Source organism: Phyllostomus hastatus, unplaced genomic scaffold, assembly GCF_019186645.2.
Source record: "Phyllostomus hastatus isolate PE091 unplaced genomic scaffold, TTU_PhHast_1.1 phas_scaffold_21, whole genome shotgun sequence".
In the NCBI taxonomy this organism is placed as follows: Eukaryota; Metazoa; Chordata; class Mammalia; order Chiroptera; family Phyllostomidae; genus Phyllostomus; species Phyllostomus hastatus.
Window position 1 is genome coordinate 46,936,836 of NW_025334017.1, and position 19,369 is coordinate 46,956,204.

Consider the following 19,369-nt stretch of genomic DNA (forward strand, 5'->3'; position numbering starts at 1 on the left):
GAGGATGCTCCGTGCCCACCCGCCAGGCGGCGCTGCGAGCCGCAGGAAGAGAGGGCACAGACACCCTGCCGCGGCGCCCGGGCCGCCGGGCGGCGTGTGATTGGCGCCCGGATGGCGGGGCACGTGGAAGGGGGCGTGGCGTGTGAGCGGGCCGGCGAGACCCCCCGCGTTAGCTGGGACCGTCAGCAGCGTGCTACGTGCACTGTTGCCGGAAACACCCCCTCTCTGCGCTCCAGGGTCCTCCTCTTGGACGCATGTCCCCGCCACAGAAGCATCTGCTATTGCCGGGCTCTGCGTCACCGTGCCGGACCACGTCTAGGCTCGAGGCCTTCTCTCCGAACCACGACGAGTGCGTAAACGCACAAACCGCGGTGACCCAAGGTTCCACCCTCCCTCCCTCCCTCCCGGGTTACTGTGCTGCCCTCGGGCGCCCAGGGAAGCAAGGCCCCACAGAAGCGACTAGAAGCCCCAGCTGGCTCTTTCGAGACTCAGCCAGGCCTGTGTGTCTGTGAAGGGACTCTCCTCCACACGTCTCAGGAGGGGTCGGGGCCGACAGGCGGCGCGGGTTCAAGGCTCAGTGCTGCTTCTCGCTGGCCGTGGGCCCCTGCGCGAGCCACTCAGGATCCCTGCACCAGGGTCTTCACTGGCGAGAGCGGAAAACACACCCTCCCCCTCGCAGGCTCCCCCTCCCCCCCGCACGTGCCTGCCCGTGAAAACACACTGCGGTGCAGACGCCGCGCGCTGCGGGCCGACCAGGGGCCTGCGAATCACACACGCACACACAGAGCTCGACACGGAGGAGATGCCGCAGGACCTGCTGTGCCGTCCCCGACGGCGGTCACACCCGGGGGGGGGGGGGCCCTGGAGACCGGCCCTGCAGGGGGGGAAGCCAGATGTGGACGCTTGTGGCCACAGCAGGTGGCCTGTCCGGCCTGAACTCTCTGGCGTGGAGCTGATATGCGTACACGGGGATGAAACAGCTTCTACGTTTCTTCCAGTGTCACCCCGGCGACACGCCACACTCCTACCCTAATGAGCACGGGGCCTGGCCGGCGAGATCGAGCAGTGGTGTGTGGACATCTCGGACGGAGAACTGCCTTCTTATCTCCTGCAGCAAAGCCCCGTCGCCTGAGGCGGACGGCAGCCTGCCGCCCGGGAGCTCGGGGCGGCCGCCGACCCGGGGAGGCCCCGTGCGCTTGTTAACTGCCCCGCGTGCCGGCACACAGCCCGGGACGATCGCGGGGGCCCTGCCCACGGCCTCCTCCCCGGTGGTCGTCCACACGTCATTAAGCCCCTAATGGAGGGGAAACAGAACCAGGGGCGGGGGTTGCCGGGAAGTCGGCCTCGATCGGGACCCGGGAGCAGCCCGCGAGCACTGGACACGATTCAGCGCCTGATATTTCCGTCCGTTTTGTCGGAACGGACACTGAATCACCAGGCTGAACATCCGAACCCCGGCCGTGGCCTGTTCGGGACCCAGGGGGGTGGGGGGTGGCGCCCGGGCTTCACACCTGGGCACGGCGCGACCTGTGGCCGCTCTCTTCCCTCTTCCAGGGTTCAGTCGCCCTCCCCCGCCCCACCCCCGCCGTGCAGGACGGTGATGCCATCACCAGCCACTCGGTTGGTGTCAGGAGCCTCTGAGGTGGCGCAGGGCTCGGGCAGGAGAGCTCTGCCTCCCCCCACCTGCAGGTGCTCAGAACAGACCCTGGGCTGGGCGGGGGGGGCACTCACCGGAGCTCCGGGAGGCCCAGGAGGGCCCTGGTGACCCTGCGGTCCTGGAGCCCCCTGGGGACACAAACCAAATATGCATTAGCCACAGCTCCCTCCCACAACAGACCAGGGCCACCCCCACCCGTGACCCTCTGCTGACCCCGAGTCCACTTCCACAGGTCCCAACAGGGACCCCGAGGTGCCGGAAGGTGCAGGGCGGACCCCAGCAATCCTGGGAGAAAGGCCCGCAGAAGGACACCGAGCTCCTTCTGGGCTCAGCTGGCAGTTTCCACCCCCCTGGCAGTGGCCGTGGCCTTTCTGCCTCTGCTAACAAATAAAGCCCCATGGGGGGGGGGCCCACGTTCACCTTACCTGCTCGCCCTTCAGGCCCTCTCTCTGCACCTGCGGGACAAACCGGCGTCAGCAAAGGGGCGGCACTTCCTCAGCGGTCAAGCTCGCTCGGCTCCACGAAGGGTGCCCGCACGCACGCTGTCGTGTGGTCATTTCCGACCGTCCTCTGATTTCGCCCCACTTTTCTCAGGGGCAGCCTGCGCCCTCCCAGAATTCTGCTGAGACGGGGGTCCTTCCACCAACTCAGTGCCGCCAGCCTGGGAGCCCAGGGCTCCGGCCGCCGAGGGCAGAACCACTTACCACGGAGCCCGGTACGCCCGGCGGTCCTGCGGGCCCCACGTCACCCTGCGGAGACATGACAACCGTCTCAGCAGAGGGCACGTTGTGCCGCCTCCCCCCGCGGCTCCCCGAGGCCCCCCGCTGCTCTGAGGCCCCTGCGCATTCAGGCACGTCCACAGGGCCCCTCCTCCCCCACACGCCGCCGCACACGGCGTCACGCTGGCCGCGCGCCCTCCTGCAGTGCACCCCAGCGTCCTGCGGGAGGAGGCTGGTTCTCTCTGTGGTCACACCGGCCTGGGGCCCCGGCGGGTCCTTTCTCAACCACGTCCTGCTCGGGAGCAGCCCTCGTGCATGGGTGCACAGGCACCTGCCCGCACCAGGGGCACCGAGAGCAGAGACGACACCTTCCGTCTGGCGCGTCCTTCCTGCCAAGTCCGTGTTCCGGACTGCAGCGACTGTTGGCCGGAGAAAGGACCGGCACCAACACTGTGCCCGTCCTCCTCCACCTCCACGAGTCACACAAACAAGACCCGCCTGGTCCCCTCCTCCACTGCCCGCAGGAGGCCAAGCTGGGACGAGGGGGGCTGAGCAGACCCCCCTCCCTCCGGCTGGGGCTACCGCCTGGCTCTACGCGGGGCCTGTGTGTCCTCCTGCTGTCACTCCGCTTCCCCCTGGCTGGGACAAGGGCACGACCTGCAGCCAATGTCCCCACCTGTGGCCTGGGGACATGGCTCTTCGTGTTCCCCCAGGGGCTAGCTCGGGGAGCAGGGAGCACTCAGAAACCGCTGCTGACGAAGGTGGCAAAGAAGGAAGGAGCTGCTGAGTGGATGAGAAAGCGCCCGTCAGACCCTGAGGCTAAGGAGCGGGCATGAGTGACTCATCGCCCCTCTGTCCCCCTGGGCTGCCCTGTGCCACAGGCTCTGTCCTGTGGGCCCCGAACAGGTGTTCTCTGACACCAGAACAGACAGGGTCACCACTCCTCGGGCCCCACTGCGGCCCAGCAGGAGGGAAAGTCATCTCTTTCCACAGCGTCAGGCGTGTGTCTAAAACCTCAGCTGACCCCGCTGTTTAAGGCTTTTTTAAACTTTGGACAAGACGCCCCACTGGCCCAGGCTTGTGCCCTCACCCGCACAGTGAGGGGTTCAAAAGCTCAGCCCTGTGGTCCCGGGGACTTTCCCGAGTTGTCAACACCCAGGATGTGTCTCGATGACGACCGCCCCGAATGAGCTGAGGGGCACCGTCGTCCGAGCACCCAGGTGTCCGGGTTATTCCACCAAGCGCTCCAAGTAATGCCAGGGCCCGGCCTTGACCCCCACCTCCGTGGCATTCACCATGGTAACCGACAATAACTCAGCTACTTCCCAAACCGGACGGGCCAGGAAAGCTGTCCACGCAGTGGCAGCTTAGGGTTTGTAATAATCAAGTCCCTCTCTCTCTCTCCACCCATCTCTCTCTCTCTCTCTCTCTCTCTCTCTCTCTCTCTCTCTCTCTCTCTCTCTCTCTCTCTCCCCCTACCTCTTTTTCTCCCCCTACCTCTCTCTCTCCCCCTCCCTCTCTCTCTCCCCCCCACCTCTCTCTCTCTCTCTCAGTAGCAGGAAGTCATGGCCAGGCCCGAACTTCAAAGGTCCCTTCTTCCCAGGGACATGAAATAAACCACCTACTTATTTTAGGATTCAGCATCATGTCAAAGAACCACAAGAGCATTTTAGAGTCCTGACACCAGGATAGGACAACAATGTGAATCTCGGCTCCAAAAATACTCAGGTGGAGAGAACAGCTCCCTCAGCCTGAAGGGCAGCCTGAGGGGGGGAGGGGGGGGTGCAGCAGACCTGAGCTGGGCAGTACCAGGCCCCCACGGAGGCGGCTCAGCCTGCCCAGCCCATGGACCAGCCCGTTTGCTCATTTGTGACGTCCGCCGGGTCTGCTTCCAGAGTCCGGGCGGCCTCTCCCCACCCCGCGTTTCCGGCGTGGGCCGGGAGTGCGTCCGAGGCGGCCAGTGACCCTCCCCTGTGCTCAGAGACATGAGTGGACGTGCTGTGCCTCTGGCCACCCCGTCAGAGTGTCCCTGGGTCCCTCCTGTGCTCCCTTCCCTCTTCCCACCTCGTCTGAAGTCCCCGCGTCTCATGTCCTCCCCAGGGGCCTGGCCACGAGCCTTGGGCTCTACCCGGCCTCCCCTCATGCTGTGACCCCAAACCCACCGCATGACCCGAACGCCTGGGAAGGTTATTCCCTTCACGGTCATGCTCACAGCCCCTCACGACCCACCAGCAAGTCCCACACGGAGCCTGTTCAGCCGGGGGGCGCAAGGGCTGTGTGGCCCCGTTGCCTGAGCCACGCCTTGTTGGAAAAGGCGCCGAGACAGGGGCCGGCGTGACGAGAGACACTCTGCCGTCCGTTCACGAAAGACCCGGCACACGCTCGGAACTGTGACCCTGGTAAAGTCGGAACCCTTTGCAGGCCTCGCGGGGGGCGGGGTGGGGGGAGGGAGAGGAGGAGGGCGAGACTTGTGCATTTAAAACTCCCGGCCTGCCCCGGTCCACAGGCAACTTAAGTCGCACAGCGTTCTACTGCGCCTGCGTATGACATGACAGGAATTGGCTTGTCAAGTGAGTTTTTGTTCCTCAAAGTAAAAACACATTCAAATGCAGCAACCAGAAGTTACGTGCAGGCTGAGTTCCCGGTGCCGACTCACCAGGTTGGTCTGTGCTCTGTTCCCACAGCTCCAGCCTGCGCCCCCCACCCCGCCCCTCGCCCCGCCCCTGGCCCCGGCTTACCTTCTCTCCCCGGGGCCCGGCCACGCCGGGAGGGCCAGGACTTCCCTAGGGGAGAGAGGGGGTTGCTGTCAGCATGGGTGGGTGGAGCAGGTGGGTGGAGGGGACGCAGCCCAAAGCTCTGATTTGCTTTCCCCCCCGAAGACATAGACCCCTAGACCAGACTTCCAGAAAGCTCTTCCTCAGCTGACATCTGCCCATGGCCCCTCTGCACCCACACTGGCGCTGCAGCAGGGAAAACACCCTCTAGGGGAGCCACGCCCTCTCCTGGGGGGCACGAGGGACGAAAGAGCACCTGGCGCTCCAGGGGACGGGGGCAGGGGCAGGGTGCTGTGCCTGCCCCCGGCACAGGGCTGGGAGGGCCGAGTCGGCGGTGCGGGCTGGAATCCCGGGGTGCCGAGGGCCGAGGGTCTCCAGGACCAGGGACCAGGGACCAGGGAACGGACCGCCTGAACTCTGAGCCTGGATTAGTCAATGCCCAGGGAAAGCCGGAGCCCCGTGGGGCTGGTGTAGGAGGTGCTGAAGGCGAGGCCCCCTCCTTCTCCCTGTTGCCAGGAGGAACCTCCTGCACTGACCCCCACCCGCGCCAAGGCCCACCTACCTGTGCTCCCTGCTCCCCAGGCTTCCCAGGGAACCCGTCCAGGCCACGCTCCCCCTGGGGAAAGGAGGAAAGGGAGGAAGAGGAAGAAATGCAGAACAGATGGACGTGCCCGGGGCCAGCGCCATGAAGAGGGAAGGCAGGCGAAGACCCTCAGTGTCCGACTGCCCCCGGCTCCCCTCCCCGCCAGGCACCTTCAGGGCCAGGTTGGCCACATGCGCGCAGGCACACACACAGGCACACACACGCGCTCACACACACACACCCCTAGTGTGTCGGGGGCCAAGGGGCATAGGTCCAAGGTCAGAGAAACCAGGTCCCTAGCTCTGCTTCTCATTTTCCAAATCCGTGACCCAGGAAAGGCCACGGGGCCTCTCTGAGGCGCAGTCTCCCCACCTCCCCGTGTCTGTGGTCGGAGGGAGGCCTGTGTGGTCTGGAAGGCAGCTCCCAAAGCTGCGGGCGCGTCTCACTCCTCCCCCGTTCGGCCAGTGAGTGGGTGTGACCATCCTCTACCTCACCGGTGCTCGGAGAGGACCTAAGAGTTCATCACTGGCTAAGGCTGGGCCACCCTACGTCCACACGACCACCCAAAGCCCCCCCCATCTGCTGGCACCCAGACGGAGCCGGGCGTGAGTGTCTCACTGGCTGTGCGGTCCTGGCCAAGGACTGTCATTCACGGGACGATGATGATCCTGTCCTCGAAGGCACCTGACCGAGGGAGGTGACAACCCACCTAACACCCCTGTGGGTGACCCCCCGGCCCCACACTGGCTGTCTGAGCCGAAGCCCACGGAGGCCACTGTGTCCCAAGCACAGGAACCCCTCGTGTCTCGTGGTGCCAGCCAGGGTCCCGCTCCCAGGCGGCCCTGCGGACTGCAGGTGAAGGAAGGTGACTCAGCGAGGTGGGCTCAGGCTCAGGGGGGCGGCAGCCACAGCTCCCCTCACCGAGGTCCTCACACTCAGCGACACCTTCCTGTTCCCACCTGCCGCTCTCGCTCATCCCTCTGCTGGCTGGTCCCCCCCACACCCTGCAGGGCTCACATTACCGCCACCTCCGCGCCCTTATCCTGCGAGGCGTCAGCCCTCTCCTCCTCCTCGGGGGCTCATGGAGGCCTCCCCCACTCTCCATGCAACGCGCCTTCATTACCCAGGTTACTCCCCCGCGTCTCACGGGAGGACAGGACCCCGGAGCGTGTCCCCGGGGCCCGGGGCAGGCATGCGCAGTGTGGCCCCCAGGTGGCATGCACTGAATCACTGGGAGGCTGCCTGTGAAAATTATTCTGAACTCTCCTTTCATTTTTCCATGACTTCATTGCTTATTTTTATTTGTGGGATTTTTTTTTCAGGTTGGTGCATCTCTCTCGGGATGTTGTTTTTCTCCGAATGACGGAGGATGCCTGGCTTCTGGCTCATTCTGCTGTGTGAGCCTTGGGCTGCCTGCCCGAGGGGGCCGAGTCTGCACCCGCCCCGGCCCAGCCCAGTGACCGAGGGCACGGCGGGGCTTCCAGACAGACGGCCGGGAGGCCTCAGTGGGCCGCCTTCTCTGCACAGATGCCCTGGGGCGTGGTCCTCTCCGTCTGGGGACAGAAAGCAAGGCTGCCGCTGGCCAGGTGAAGCCGAAGTTGGGGGGTAGGGCGGATGGTAGTGAGGAGCCCAACTCGGCCGCTCCAAGCACATGGCCCCAGTGAACCCCGAAAGCTGCCCCGCAACCCCAGGCCCCGCCTCCGTTGGCAGAACCTCTCCCATTTCGGCAGTGTGGTCTGCAGTTTCTCTGCGTCCCGCACCTACGTGAACCTAATTATAATGCATTTTCTATCCTTCAGGAATTATTTCGACATCCTAGAAGGACAAACACATTTCTATTTGCAAGTACCATTACACATTGATTCTTTAGAAAGTCTCATCCGGTGAGTCTTGGGTGAGCGAGAGCTGCCTGTGTTATCTCCGCCACCCAATTCCGCGTCTGTCCCTTCCCCTTCTCTTCGTCCGAGTCCGGCGCCGGGAGGTTGGGGGCGTGCTGGGGGCCAGTGATGGGCGAGGAAACCGAGGCCCAGCGGTAAAGCCACTCACCCCCCGCGAGGCGTGTTTGCACGGGAGCCGACACCTGGAGCCCTGGACCCTCGGTCCGCGTTGCTGCCCTCCACGGGGTCTGGCGGAGGCCCTGGGGGAGCGGGCGGTCTCTCCCGAGGCTCCCGGAGTGGCCGAGCTGGCAGTGCCCTGGAGCCCACAGCACCCAAGGGCTCACGTGACAGGTGAGGAAACTGACAGCCAGAGGGGGTGTCTCTGGTCCAGGGTCCCAGGGACACTCAGTGATGGGGCCAGGAGCAAAGCCAAGGCCGCCCGTCTCCCAGGGCAGGCCCCCCCCCCACGAGGCTCAGCCAAGGGCAGCCTGCTCAGCGGGGTTGCAGCCAGCCACCGCCCCCACTCCGCCTGAAGCGGGGGGCCAGTCTCACTTCCCGGCCTGGGCATTTCCAGGTCAGCGCAGCCGGAGCCAAGATCCCCCCAAGCTGCCACGCGGCACAGCTGCGGGTGCACAGCAAGGGCCTGGCTGGATGTGGCGTCAGCAGTCTGCGGGGCTAGTCAGCACGGAGCAGGGGGGCCAGAGGGACACGGCTGGGTGCCGGCAGACCTGGCTTTTCGTGAGCGGGGGAAGGGGGAGCAAGAGACGGGCAGGGGAAGGTGGGTGCCCGAGAGAGGGCAGAGACAGAGAGAAGAAGGGAGGCGGGGGCCCACACAGCAGGGTCTCCCGCTGGCTGAACCGCCTGCCGGGGCGTGGGCAGAGCCGTAAGGAAGAGCCGGGTGAGCGGTCACACCAGAGAGAGTGTGTTTCCCCCAAAGGCTTGACGCCCAGTTTTCCTCCGCTGCTGTTTGTCTGTGTCAGGAACTGTCGCCGCTGCACTGACCACGCAAGCGTGGCAGAGGACAAGGCCTGGACGACGGGCCACCAGCCTGGCTCCCGGCACCGGCCGAGCGGCAGCCGGGGCTCCTGGGGGCGGCGGGGGGCAGGGACCAGCGGTCACCCTCACCAGACTGAAAGCCTGGCTGTCCTCTCTCCAGCTGCGTGGCCTGGGCCGACGACTCGGTTTCCCGTCTGCAGAGAAGGCTGCTGTGAGGGCGAGCGAGCGAGCGGACACGTGGGGAGGCTTAGACAGTGCCTATTGAAACCCGACCACGCGGAGCCGAGAGTAGCCGAGAGTGGCCGAGAGTGGAACTCGGGAAAGGAGCGGCATCCATCAGCTGAAAGGGGCCAGCAAGAGGGGAGCGTCGCGGGAGAGGAAGGGCGTGGGCCGGGGCACCCGAGGGCCTAGAGCGCACAGACCGGGCCAGCGGTCCGGAGGCCTGAGCCCGCCTCCGACTCACTGAGCGCCGGCTGCCGGCTGCAGAGACTGAGACCTCGCCGGTACTCGTTTCCTCGCCGCGGGGGCAGTAATAAGACGCAGGACAAGAAAACCGGCGGCTGGCTGCCGCACAGGATCGCTAAGACCTCCCCTGCCCGTCGCGTGCCCCCGTTGCTGGGAGGTGTGTGTGCAATCCCAGTGAAACGCTCTCCTGGGCCAGAGCACCTTCCGGTACCAGGTGCAGAGAGAGGAGTGACCTTTAAAACTCGCATCAACCCCAGGACAGGTGGCCCCTGGCTTCAGGAAGGGCGGCAGGTCTCAGAGATCAAGGGCGTCATCCTCGCGCATTCGCCCTCTGGATCCCTCCGCTCAGCTCCGCTCCCCGTGCTGCGGCGCCGAGTCCCGACAGCAGAGGGCGCACGCACCCCACTTACAGCCTGTCTTCTGGGCTGATTGCCTGGAGAACTCTGAGCGCTGGGTGTTGGTGGACACATTCCCCGTGGGAGGCTGTGCGGCGTGCTTCTTCCACGCCGCTGGCTCCAGAAAGGTTTGCCAGATGAGGGCATGAGCGCACCTCGGTGGGCCCCGCACACGGCGGGGATTCAAACCAATACCGGAATGCAGTCCAGCCTGGTGGGCGGCCCCACCCACCCTTCCAGAACAACGTGCATTGAGGGTGACAGTCCTGGGTCTGCTTTCACAGCCGGCTTCACTTCTGGAGGCAGCCAGCGTCACCCTAAATGTCAGCGAGTCTGGAAGCCTGGGTGCAGCCCGAGAGCTGGGAGAGGCGGGGCCTCGGGGCAGGTCTGCTGCTGCTGATGCAGCTTTGCTAGGGCCGCCGGGGTGGGACCCCTGGGAAACTGTCTGGGGCCCAGGAGCTCGGCTGTCACCGCCCCTCCACGTGGTCCTGGGAGCGCGTTCTCGGATGGAGCTGGGCCTGCTGTGCCCGAGTCTGGCCCCACAGCGAGGGGATCCCTCTGTGTGACTGACTAGATCCCCTTACAGTGTGCCTTGGTCCCATGTTCAGTGGTGCCTGCACAGCCCACGCGGGTCCCACTGCCCCTCCATCACCAGGAGGTCCTCCTGCCCGCAGAGCCTGCACACCCCGCTGCGCCCCCAAGGCACCTTCCGGAAAATGCCCAGAGCCAGGGCCGCACCCCTCACAGAGAACGCCGGGCAGCGGGCACTGGCCTTGCTGACGGAGGGTGGCGGCTCGCTCTGGCCCGGCTCCACGCCGGCCGAGGCCGGGCAGCTGGACGGGCCAGTCCTGCAGGGCAATGGAAACTTCCTTCCTGCTGATGCAAGAAGTCAGGTGCGTGGTGCAATCGGCTGTTTCAGGGCCATCGGATGCAAGGACTGGGAAGGAGCCTGAGGCTTCACACAGCCCGGGCTCCTCCGACAGATGGGGACACGGGGGTGCAGAGAAGGGACCAGCTGTCCCGGAGCCGCCCAGAAAGTCAGCGCCGGAGTCAGAAATCGCACCCCGAGCTGAGCCCGCGGAGCCCAGGCTCGTGCCTCCCCTCTCTCTGTCTGTCTTCCCACCTCCTGCATGGGGGGCGCGTGCTGCTCAGCGCGGTTCAAGGGCTCTCGAAGGTGAACTCATCTAATGCCCCTCGTAGCCTCCTGCAATGGGTACAGCTCCCCCTAGTGGTGAGGGCGCCCGGAGGGACACGGGCTGAGCTCCTCTCCCGGACCTCACCTGGGGTGCATGCACGTGGGCACACACACTTGCCATGCACACACCACACACACACTCCAGTATGTACACTCGCTGCACAGGCAGGCATGGGCATACACGCACACACGAGCACACGTGTGCACACACAAACCAGCACAGGGCGGACGGGCCCGGGGAACCTGCTTCCTGTCTCCACAGAAAGCTGACTGTACCTACCTTCTCTCCGCGGGCCCCCCGCTCCCCTCGCTCTCCTTGGAGACCCTGGGGGAGAGGGAAGGTCGGAGTCAGCATCTCGGCCAGCCTCTTCGTCCTCACCGCGGGCCGCCGGCAGTGGCCCGTGTACAGGCTGCCAGGGACACTGGTGAGGGGCCCCCCAGGAAGCCTGCCTGTGCACACTGGGCTGCTGTCCTCCCTCGGGCCTGGCTGCCCAGCTTGGCCCCTGCCAAGGTGCAGGTGAGCTCTCCGGGCTCGTCCCCTGGTCCAGGTGACCCAGGGCCTCCTGGCTAGACAGGAAGACCCCCCACCGGCCCCTGAGTTCAGTGTGCCAAGGACAGGAACGTGGCTTCAGGGTCAGTCCCCACTGCCAGCCAGAGCCTGCCGTCCGGCCACCACCACCCCACTGCCATCGACAGGTGCAAGACAGCAGATCCTCTGTGGATGGATGTGTGGGGGCGGGGGGACCTGTCACACACAGACTGGGCCCCGCCCCTGGACAAGGGCCCAGGGCCCCTCCAGACAAACGCCCATACTCACGGGAGCTCCGACGTGTCCAGGGGGCCCGGGCAGCCCAGGCGGTCCGTGGGGTCCCTGCAGAGCCGCGTTCACAAGGAGGTGGAACGGGGCGGAGAGGTGGGAGCAGAGGCGACACTCCGTCAGCACCAGGCGTGAGGCAGCACCCGCTGCCTGTCACCCGTCACCCGAGACGTGCAGCCACACTGCTCCACGAGGTTGCCCGGAGAGGCCCCACCGCCACTGCCGTCTCAACTGAGACCCACGCCATCCCCTGCCTGGTGGAGCCAGGACCCACCCCTGATCTGCTCAACTTCAAGGGCGGGCTAGCAGAGGGCCGGCTCTGAGCTCTGAGGAGGCCAGCGCCACGATTCCATGCCCACGGGTCCCTGCCCTGTGCCCCTTGTCCCCTGACCTACGCCCCTTGTGCGGTGACCTGGCCAGGACAGGCACACAGCTGCCAATCAGCGTGACTCTGCCTGCAGCTCGGGGTTCGAACCCAGCCCCGGGGCCCGAGCCTGGACAGGCCCTGACCACGCCCGGCAACCCTCCACGGAGCCCGGAGGGCCCCTGTGGCTGGGACCATGAACTGCTGCAGCTTTTAAGCAATTCATTTGGCAGCATCTGTTAAAAGCTATTAAAATTAACACGTGCATTTCTTCAGCCAGGCAAAGGAATGCCAACTTTTTGCCGTCTGTCCTGCTGAAAGGAAAACGCAGTCATACCCACGGAGACACACTCAGGCACGTGCACTCGATGCTTCGCTCACTCCGGTGAAAAACCAGTGACACTGGACCCCACCTCGGGGCCGGGGGTCGGGGAGCTGAGCAAGTTAGGGAGCAGCCACGCCGTGGAACGGCGAGCCTCCCTCGATGAGGAGAGTGGGGGGAGGCTCTCCGGGCTGGGGTGGAAAGGGGTCCCTGTCCCCCCCACCCAGTGCCCGAAAAGCACACACACAGAATATGGCAGGATTCACTTCTGTTAGAATTTAGGGGAAATTAAACAGACACACACCCAAGCAGCATGCAGCGACACGAGGTTAGGTAGGGGTGTGTGGGGGCGTCCCCCCTACCCCTAAAGCAGCCGGCTCTGCACCCAGACCTGTCCCCTGGGGACACGAGCAGAACGCAGCTGGAGGTGACACTTACCCGCATGCCCACCTCACCCGGCAGCCCCGGCTCTCCAGGCTCCCCCTGCACACAGAGCAGGACACGGTCACCGCCCAAGGGCCCACCCCAGCTCCTGGAGCAACAAACTGGGGTGGTGGGTGAGTCCTTAGCCTTGGACTGTGACTTGGTCCCAAGTCAGGGCCCTGGGGACCAGGAGACCACCTGTACTGAACTGCCTGTCGCCTGACCGAGACGCAGCTTCTGGGGACACACAGATGACGCCCGGGGGCCTCAGCTGCAGGGGGAGTGATCACTGTGAGGCCGACCTCGGGGGCCTGGGAGCTGCTCACACAAGCGAGCCCCCAGCTTGGGCCTGGGCCTGGGCCTGGCTGCCCCTGAGGGGGCCAGCGGGCTCTGGCCGGCCCCTGGGCCCGGCGCTGCCTCGCGGGAAGGGTGGTGGGAGCACACGTACCCGCACGCCTTTGCTGCCGTCTCTCCCAGGGAGGCCGGGTGGGCCCAGGGAACCCTAGGGCGACAGAAAGAGAGCAGCCATTGGTTCGGGAACAGGCCCCCGGCAGGCCGGCGCCGTGGGGACAGGCCAGGCTGGGTGGTGGCCCAGATTCTGCTGCTCAGAGGGAGGCCCAGCCGCCTGGACATGGGCTCCACCCGGACGGTGAGAGGAATGCAGATTCTCAGGCCGCACCAGAGCCCTACCGTGTCGGGCTCAGGTGCTAACAAGACCCCAGGCATCTGAGCGCACCTGACAGCGAGAAGCCCCGCCCACATCCCTGCGCCACGCACAGTGCGGCCGCTTCCCTCCTAGCTCAGTGCCGCACACACGCACACACAGATGGCAGAACTGGGGCCGATGGCCATTGGGCAGGACGACTCTTTGCCGAGGGCTGCCCTCCCACTGTAGGGTGGCCAGCAGCCGCACCCCTCGTTGTGACGACCAGAAGTGTCCCCAGGAACTGCCACTGGCCCTGCAGGCAAAGCTGCCCCTGGGCGGGAACCACTGGGCTAGGACAGGGGCTTAGTTTTTTACGGTTTGCTGGGGCAAACGCCATCAGAAGGAGTCACACAGCGGCGCTGGGGACAAGCACAGCACGGGGCAGCTGTGGGGGTCCAGGGGACGTGGGCCTGGCTGCTCCCCTCCCGGCCCCCAGAGGGAGCTTCCCCGGAGAGGGCCCAGGGGCAACTTAACCACGGGGGCATGAGTGAGTTCCAGGCCGGCTTGATTCAAATCGAGGATCCCGCCGCCCTGTCCCTTTCCCATGTGACACAGAGCAGACTGATGCACTCGTGGGGGGAGGGGGGCCAGGCCGCCATGGGCAGGGTCCCAGAGAACCAGGGAGAGGAGTCCGCCTCGCCCACAGGGCGAGAGCACAGGGGCTGATGGGCAAGCACCACCCTCGGGCGGGATGTCCGGAGGGAGGACACTCTCGTCGGCCCTCGCCAGTCCCCCCGGGGACGTTCCACGGCAGGAAGGGCTGATCCGGGCTAGGGGCCTGCGGTTTTCCATGGCGGGGTGTCTTTGGCATGCGTGGGGGCAGTCCGAGGGGTATTTCCTGGGGTCGAACCACCACCGCCATCCTCTTGAGAGGGGGCAGCCGGGGCGGGCGGTTCTCAGCCCCCACTCACGTCAGCAGAGGGATGGACCCCCCGTCCCCCGCCGGCTCTTTGGAAACTCAGTCACCCAGAGGGTGGGGGCGGTAACCGGGGTGGAGGGCAGTGGTCTCTGAGGTCCCGCCCTGCGACCGCACACGGTGGGGGCAGCGTCAGCAGTAACGGTGGCAGGTAAGAGTGATGGCACAGCAATGCCCACAAACCATGACAGGGACATGATGGTGACGATGGTGACGCTGACACTGCCCACGGTGCCATGGTCTCTCCCCACCGAGCCCTGCCCCCCGTCGGCACATTCCACTGCGCCCCACCAGGGCTCCGAAGGCGAGACCCGGCCGTTCTCCACCCTCCGCGGGCCAGGGAACGGACCCACAGAGCTAGCTCTCCAGCTCGCCCAGGGGCACGGCGTGTGCATGGCGAGCGGACTCCGGGCCCCGGAGCCTGCCTCTCCAGGCGTCCACCGCCCTGGGCGGCGCGGCCCGCCTCACAACCGGGCACCGGCGCTCGGCAGTCCCACAGGCTGCGTCTCCATCCCCGCGTCACACAGAGCCTGCGGCAGGCACAGGCACCGGGACTCTCCCAGGGCCACCGGTGGTCCGCGTGGCCGGTGAGGCGGGCTGGGCTGGCAGATGCCTGAGCGTCCAGCCCCCCCCCCCCGCTCGCCCTCCCCGGGGGGCTCCTCCCCTGCAGCCTCAGCAGCCCCACTCCCCTGGGCAGGTTGTGGAGTGTCACCTCCTGCCCCACGGGAGGCGGGAGCTGGGCACTGAGCCGGAGCGCCGGGGCCCGGGAGTGGGAGGCTCAGCCTCCAGCCGCCCCACCGGTGTCCAAGGCCCACGTCAACCCCAGCCCCACCCTGCGCTGACCTGAGCAGATGGCGTGGCAGCGACACCCCCTGCTCAGTGCCACTTCCCCACCGCTGGCGCCACATTCGAGCGTCCCCCACAGCGGGGGCCGTCCCGGAGAGCGAGGACCCCTCAGAGGGAACACAGCGCTCGCCCCGGGGGCCGGTCACCCGGGTGAGACGGCAGGTCCTCACACAGCCAGTGTCACTCCCGCTGCTGTGGGTGGGGACACCCTGCCACCACTGGTCAGGGGGGGGAGGGCAGTCTTAGGGCAGGGCCCTGGGGCTCCCGGGACGGTCTCATACAGGGACCCGGGCAGGAGCCCCACTACCATGCCAGAGGGAGCCCCAGAGAGTTCCGGAACCTTCCCTCCGCCCACAGCTGTCACACACCCGGGCGTTGGCGACCCTGCACTCCCCTGCCCGCCATGCCCTGTGCACTCAGTCCCTTCCTGAGCCCTGTGGACTTGTGGGGGGACAATGGGGGACCCTCCGACAGTAACATGAGCTCTGGGGATATGAACCCCCAGGAACAAAGCCCCAGGAACCCGGGGTCTCTGGGACGCCAGGAGTAGTGGTGTCTGGCCCGGGCGGCTGGGGAGAGGCCCCGAGACCGGCTGGAGGAAGCGCTCTGCATCCGGGGAGACTGGACGCCGGCGTTGAGTCCTGCCGTTCCTCCCCTGTGGATGGCAAACCACCGGGGCCAGAGGACGACGAGGGGTGACGCACCTGCCACCTGCTACCGATGGAGCTGGGGCTGGGGGAGGGGCAGCCCCCACTGACACTGGCAGCAGGGACTCCCGGGCTGGGCCCGGATTCCCATCACAGCTCTCACCTTCCTGCCCCCAACCCCACCTGCTGCCCCCACAACCTCATAGGGAGGTTGGGCACCTGGCCCAGGGCCTCGGGCAGGAGGGGCCTGCCCAGGCGCCAGCAGGAGAGGCCCAGGAACCATGGGGTTCCCTCACTGGGCAAAACACGGAGAAAAGAGGGAGCAGGCGTTTCTCCTGTTCCTTCGGTGAATTAACTACGAGGCCCTTGTCTGGGTGTTGGCAGAGAAACGGAAGGTGCAACACATTAGTGTTCCCCTCAGGCAGCGGTGGGGGCCGGGGCAGGTCCTCCAGGCCGGATCTGAGCAGCCCCCTGGGCAGCGGCGGCCCTGGCACCTGCAGCGCCCGCATCACCTGGGCTCCCCCAGAAACCAGCCAGCCCCCCAAATCAGACACGGGGCAGGGGGTGCGGCAAGCTGGCCTGACAAACTCTCCAGGAGATTTGGACACCGGGTCGCAGCGTGAGAGCCACACCTGAGCGCTGGGGGATGCCAACGAGGTGTCCGACCACAGCGCCCGGCTCCGGGCTTGGCCGCGGAGAGGGCGAACTCACTCGCTCCCGGCCCCGTGGCCAGCGAGCTTGAACATGAGGACGACAACAGGTACCCCCAAAACTGAAGGGCAAGTGGGCGAATCCCGGCAGACAGCCTCACTTGGGGTGCCGGGGGGGCCTCTCTGCTCTGCTCTCCTCTTTGCCGCTCCGTGGACTGTTTTGGATGAACTGCAGGAAGGACAGGACCCCTCCCCCCATAAGGCAGCCCACCAGGAGCACACTTTCCAACAACACCCCCCCACCCCGCTTCCTGAGGCTTCAGGGGTTAACTTCCTCCCCGGGGGGCCAGGGATCCTGGGCACCTCGCAGCTGGCAGCTGCCCCTGGGGCGATGGCCTCACTGACGCGGGGGACACAGACGACATCATTTGCTGAATAAAAAACAGAGCCCATGCTGCCGTAATGGTAATTACACTTAACACGTATGAGCGATTTTTACAAACATGACTCATTTGTGTTCATTAGCTCACTCCACCCTGCGAGGCAGCTGCGGTGACGGTAGCCGCTTTGCAGACGCGAGGGGCGAGGGTGACAGGGGTGGCGTGGCTGCACAGGGTCACACGGCGGGGACGGGGGCGGAGCAGGATCTGACGCAGCCCGGCCGGGTCTGGGGCCCACGCCCTGGGCACCCCCAGCCCTCCCGGTCCGGTGGTCCAGCATGTGTGCTCGCCTCCCCGGCTCTAACCCTCCTGGGTGCAGCCCTCCTCGGTCCCGGGTCCGGGCTGGGAGACTGGGTAGACCTCTGAGTGTCAGGCCGCGCTGGGGAAAAGGCCGGCTTTCCTACCCCCGCCCTGCGGGGGCTGGGGGCTCTGTGACCTCAGAACTAGCCCGGCGTGGCCTTCAGCACCACGGACAGGGGGTGCGGCACCTCCGCCCACCTCCCAGCTCTGGGCCCCCAACTACAAGGCTATTTGAGGGCACGTGGGCAGCGAACTTACTCCCCCGACACCCTTTAATTATTGTAAAAATAGAAGGCCCGCAACCACAGTTACCCGACGCGATAACCGTGAATAATGCGCATTAGTGCACGGGCTAAGAATAGGAGACCGGCCAAGGGGGCCAGCGCACACAGAGGAAGGGGGCCCAGAGCCGGCGGGCGTGAACAGACCTGGGAAGTTCCGCACGCACAAACACGTACACGGGCGTGTGCTCTATGGCTCCGAGGCCCCTCAGGGAGATGGAACCGGCTGGCTCCCACAGGGAGGTGGTCCCCAGGGCCGAGGGCTCGCGGCGATGAGCGGCGCGGTGGTGCAGCTGGCTGGGAGTGGGCACGCAGAGTCCGACAGGCAGACGCGGCCCTTCCTGGCCAGTGCTGTGACCCCGGACATGCCCCGGGCTCTCGGAAGGGGCTGCAGCGGCTGACCCTCTGGGACTGAACAGCCTGGCGCATATCGAGAGGTCAGTCCCAGGCCGACGTCACGGTCCTTTCCTCTGCGGCAAAGTCACTCTGCCATCCTAGGGAAGATCACCCAGGGCTGGCCGCTGGGGCCGGGCAGCTGCTGCCGCAAATGCTCCCAGCCTGCCCTTCCAGAGAGGATCGGCGGGACAGAAGTGTGCCCATCCTGACTCGCTACGGCACATACACCCACGTCGCTTAGCCCAGAGACCCCAGCGGCAGAAGCCCCTTGCAGGCCCCGGAGACCTTTGGCATCACTGCCCCGGAGGCAGCTCCAAGGGGGAACGTCTGTCTGTCGAAAGCCCCCTCTCCCTCCCCAGCCACCTCCCCGGTCCCGTTCTGATGCCTCCTCGAACTCGCCTCTCCGCACAGTTTCAGCCGGAGCCCCCCCGCCGGAGAGGACACCAAAGGTCCCCGCTCTGGTGGCGGGACAAGGTATGCCTGCCCTGCGGGCATCAGAGCAGCGTCCCCGCGAGAACAGAGTGGACTGTCCCCTGCCGCAGGGCCCAGGCACTGCCGTGGCGGCTGTATGGGGGGAGGGGGGCGGGGGAGGCCTGCCATGCGCTCAGACAGGGCTGGTCCAGAGCAGGGCTGGGCGGGAGCCTCACTTCCAGCTGCCAGCCGCCCTGCCCTGTTAGCTACGCAGCAGCCAGAGGGGCTGTTTTCCAGACGCCTCCTCGTCCCCTCGCCCCACCTTTCGTTCCGGTGCAGACCGCTCAGTGAATCGTCCTCCCGGACCCTCACCTTGCTGTCCAGAGCCGGCCCTCTAGCACAGTGCCTGGCCCCAGACCGGGGGGGCCGGGCAGGCAGCGCCTCCCGCCTGCACGCCTGGGAGGGACGCCTGAGACGGTGCCCTCGGAACCACCCGCTCCACGTAGGGCCCCCCAAAGGTTGGAGGGCGGGAAGCACCCCTGGGGTTTCAACAGGCTGAGAGGTGGCGGACGTGCAAGGCGGGGAAGCCCCCGACAGGGACGCAGGAACACCCAGAGGGGTCCCCGGGGAAGGTAAACCCAGAACCCTCGGGGGACATCCCAGGGCAGGGCCACTGGGGCCCCCTCATGGCAGATGGAAGGGCTGCACGCCGAACAACCCCAAGTTCATGGGCCCACGGACACCAAGAGGCTGAGTGGTGGCGGGTAGAAAATGGCGTGGTGGGAGCAGCATTTCAAGGTAACACAAAATTCACATGTTTCCAGCCAGGTGCTCGGACCTAGTGCTGGGTGTAGCTTCTGGCTGGTGGGTCCCCAGGGCCCCTCAAGCCGCTGCCCGGCCCACAGCGCCATGGAGGACCCTGCTCGGTCCCACTCCGAGTCAGAAAACGAAGCGCCGGCCTCCTCAGGAGCTTGGAACGAATGGGGGGCCTGGCCCCTTAGCTGCCCTCCCTGACGCCATCACGGTGGCCCGGGCCTCTCTTTCCTCAGTGTCCCAACGGGCCCCTGATCGCTTCAGCTTCATGGAGAGCCGACCACAGGCCCCTCCTGCGCGAGGACTTGGTAACTCTTGGGCGCCTGCTGGAGGCTTGGGCAGCCTCCCCAGGACACCCAGGGAAGTTTCCAGAAGG

The 19,369-nt window shown here is 66.2% G+C and overlaps 1 protein-coding gene across 1 annotated transcript in view; it reads right to left on the minus strand.

The window, feature by feature from the left end:
- Positions 1-19,369, minus strand: part of COL22A1 (collagen type XXII alpha 1 chain) — a 167,873-nt gene that overhangs the window by 86,280 nt on the left and 62,224 nt on the right. The window contains exons 13-21 of the mRNA XM_045861103.1: positions 13,036-13,089; positions 12,603-12,647; positions 11,479-11,532; positions 10,942-10,986; positions 5,713-5,766; positions 5,115-5,159; positions 2,362-2,406; positions 2,083-2,112; positions 1,732-1,785 (exon numbers count right to left, since the gene is read on the minus strand). Of these exons, the coding sequence (XP_045717059.1) occupies positions 1,732-1,785; positions 2,083-2,112; positions 2,362-2,406; positions 5,115-5,159; positions 5,713-5,766; positions 10,942-10,986; positions 11,479-11,532; positions 12,603-12,647; positions 13,036-13,089 (426 nt within the window). The remainder of the gene's footprint in view (positions 1-1,731; positions 1,786-2,082; positions 2,113-2,361; positions 2,407-5,114; positions 5,160-5,712; positions 5,767-10,941; positions 10,987-11,478; positions 11,533-12,602; positions 12,648-13,035; positions 13,090-19,369) is intronic.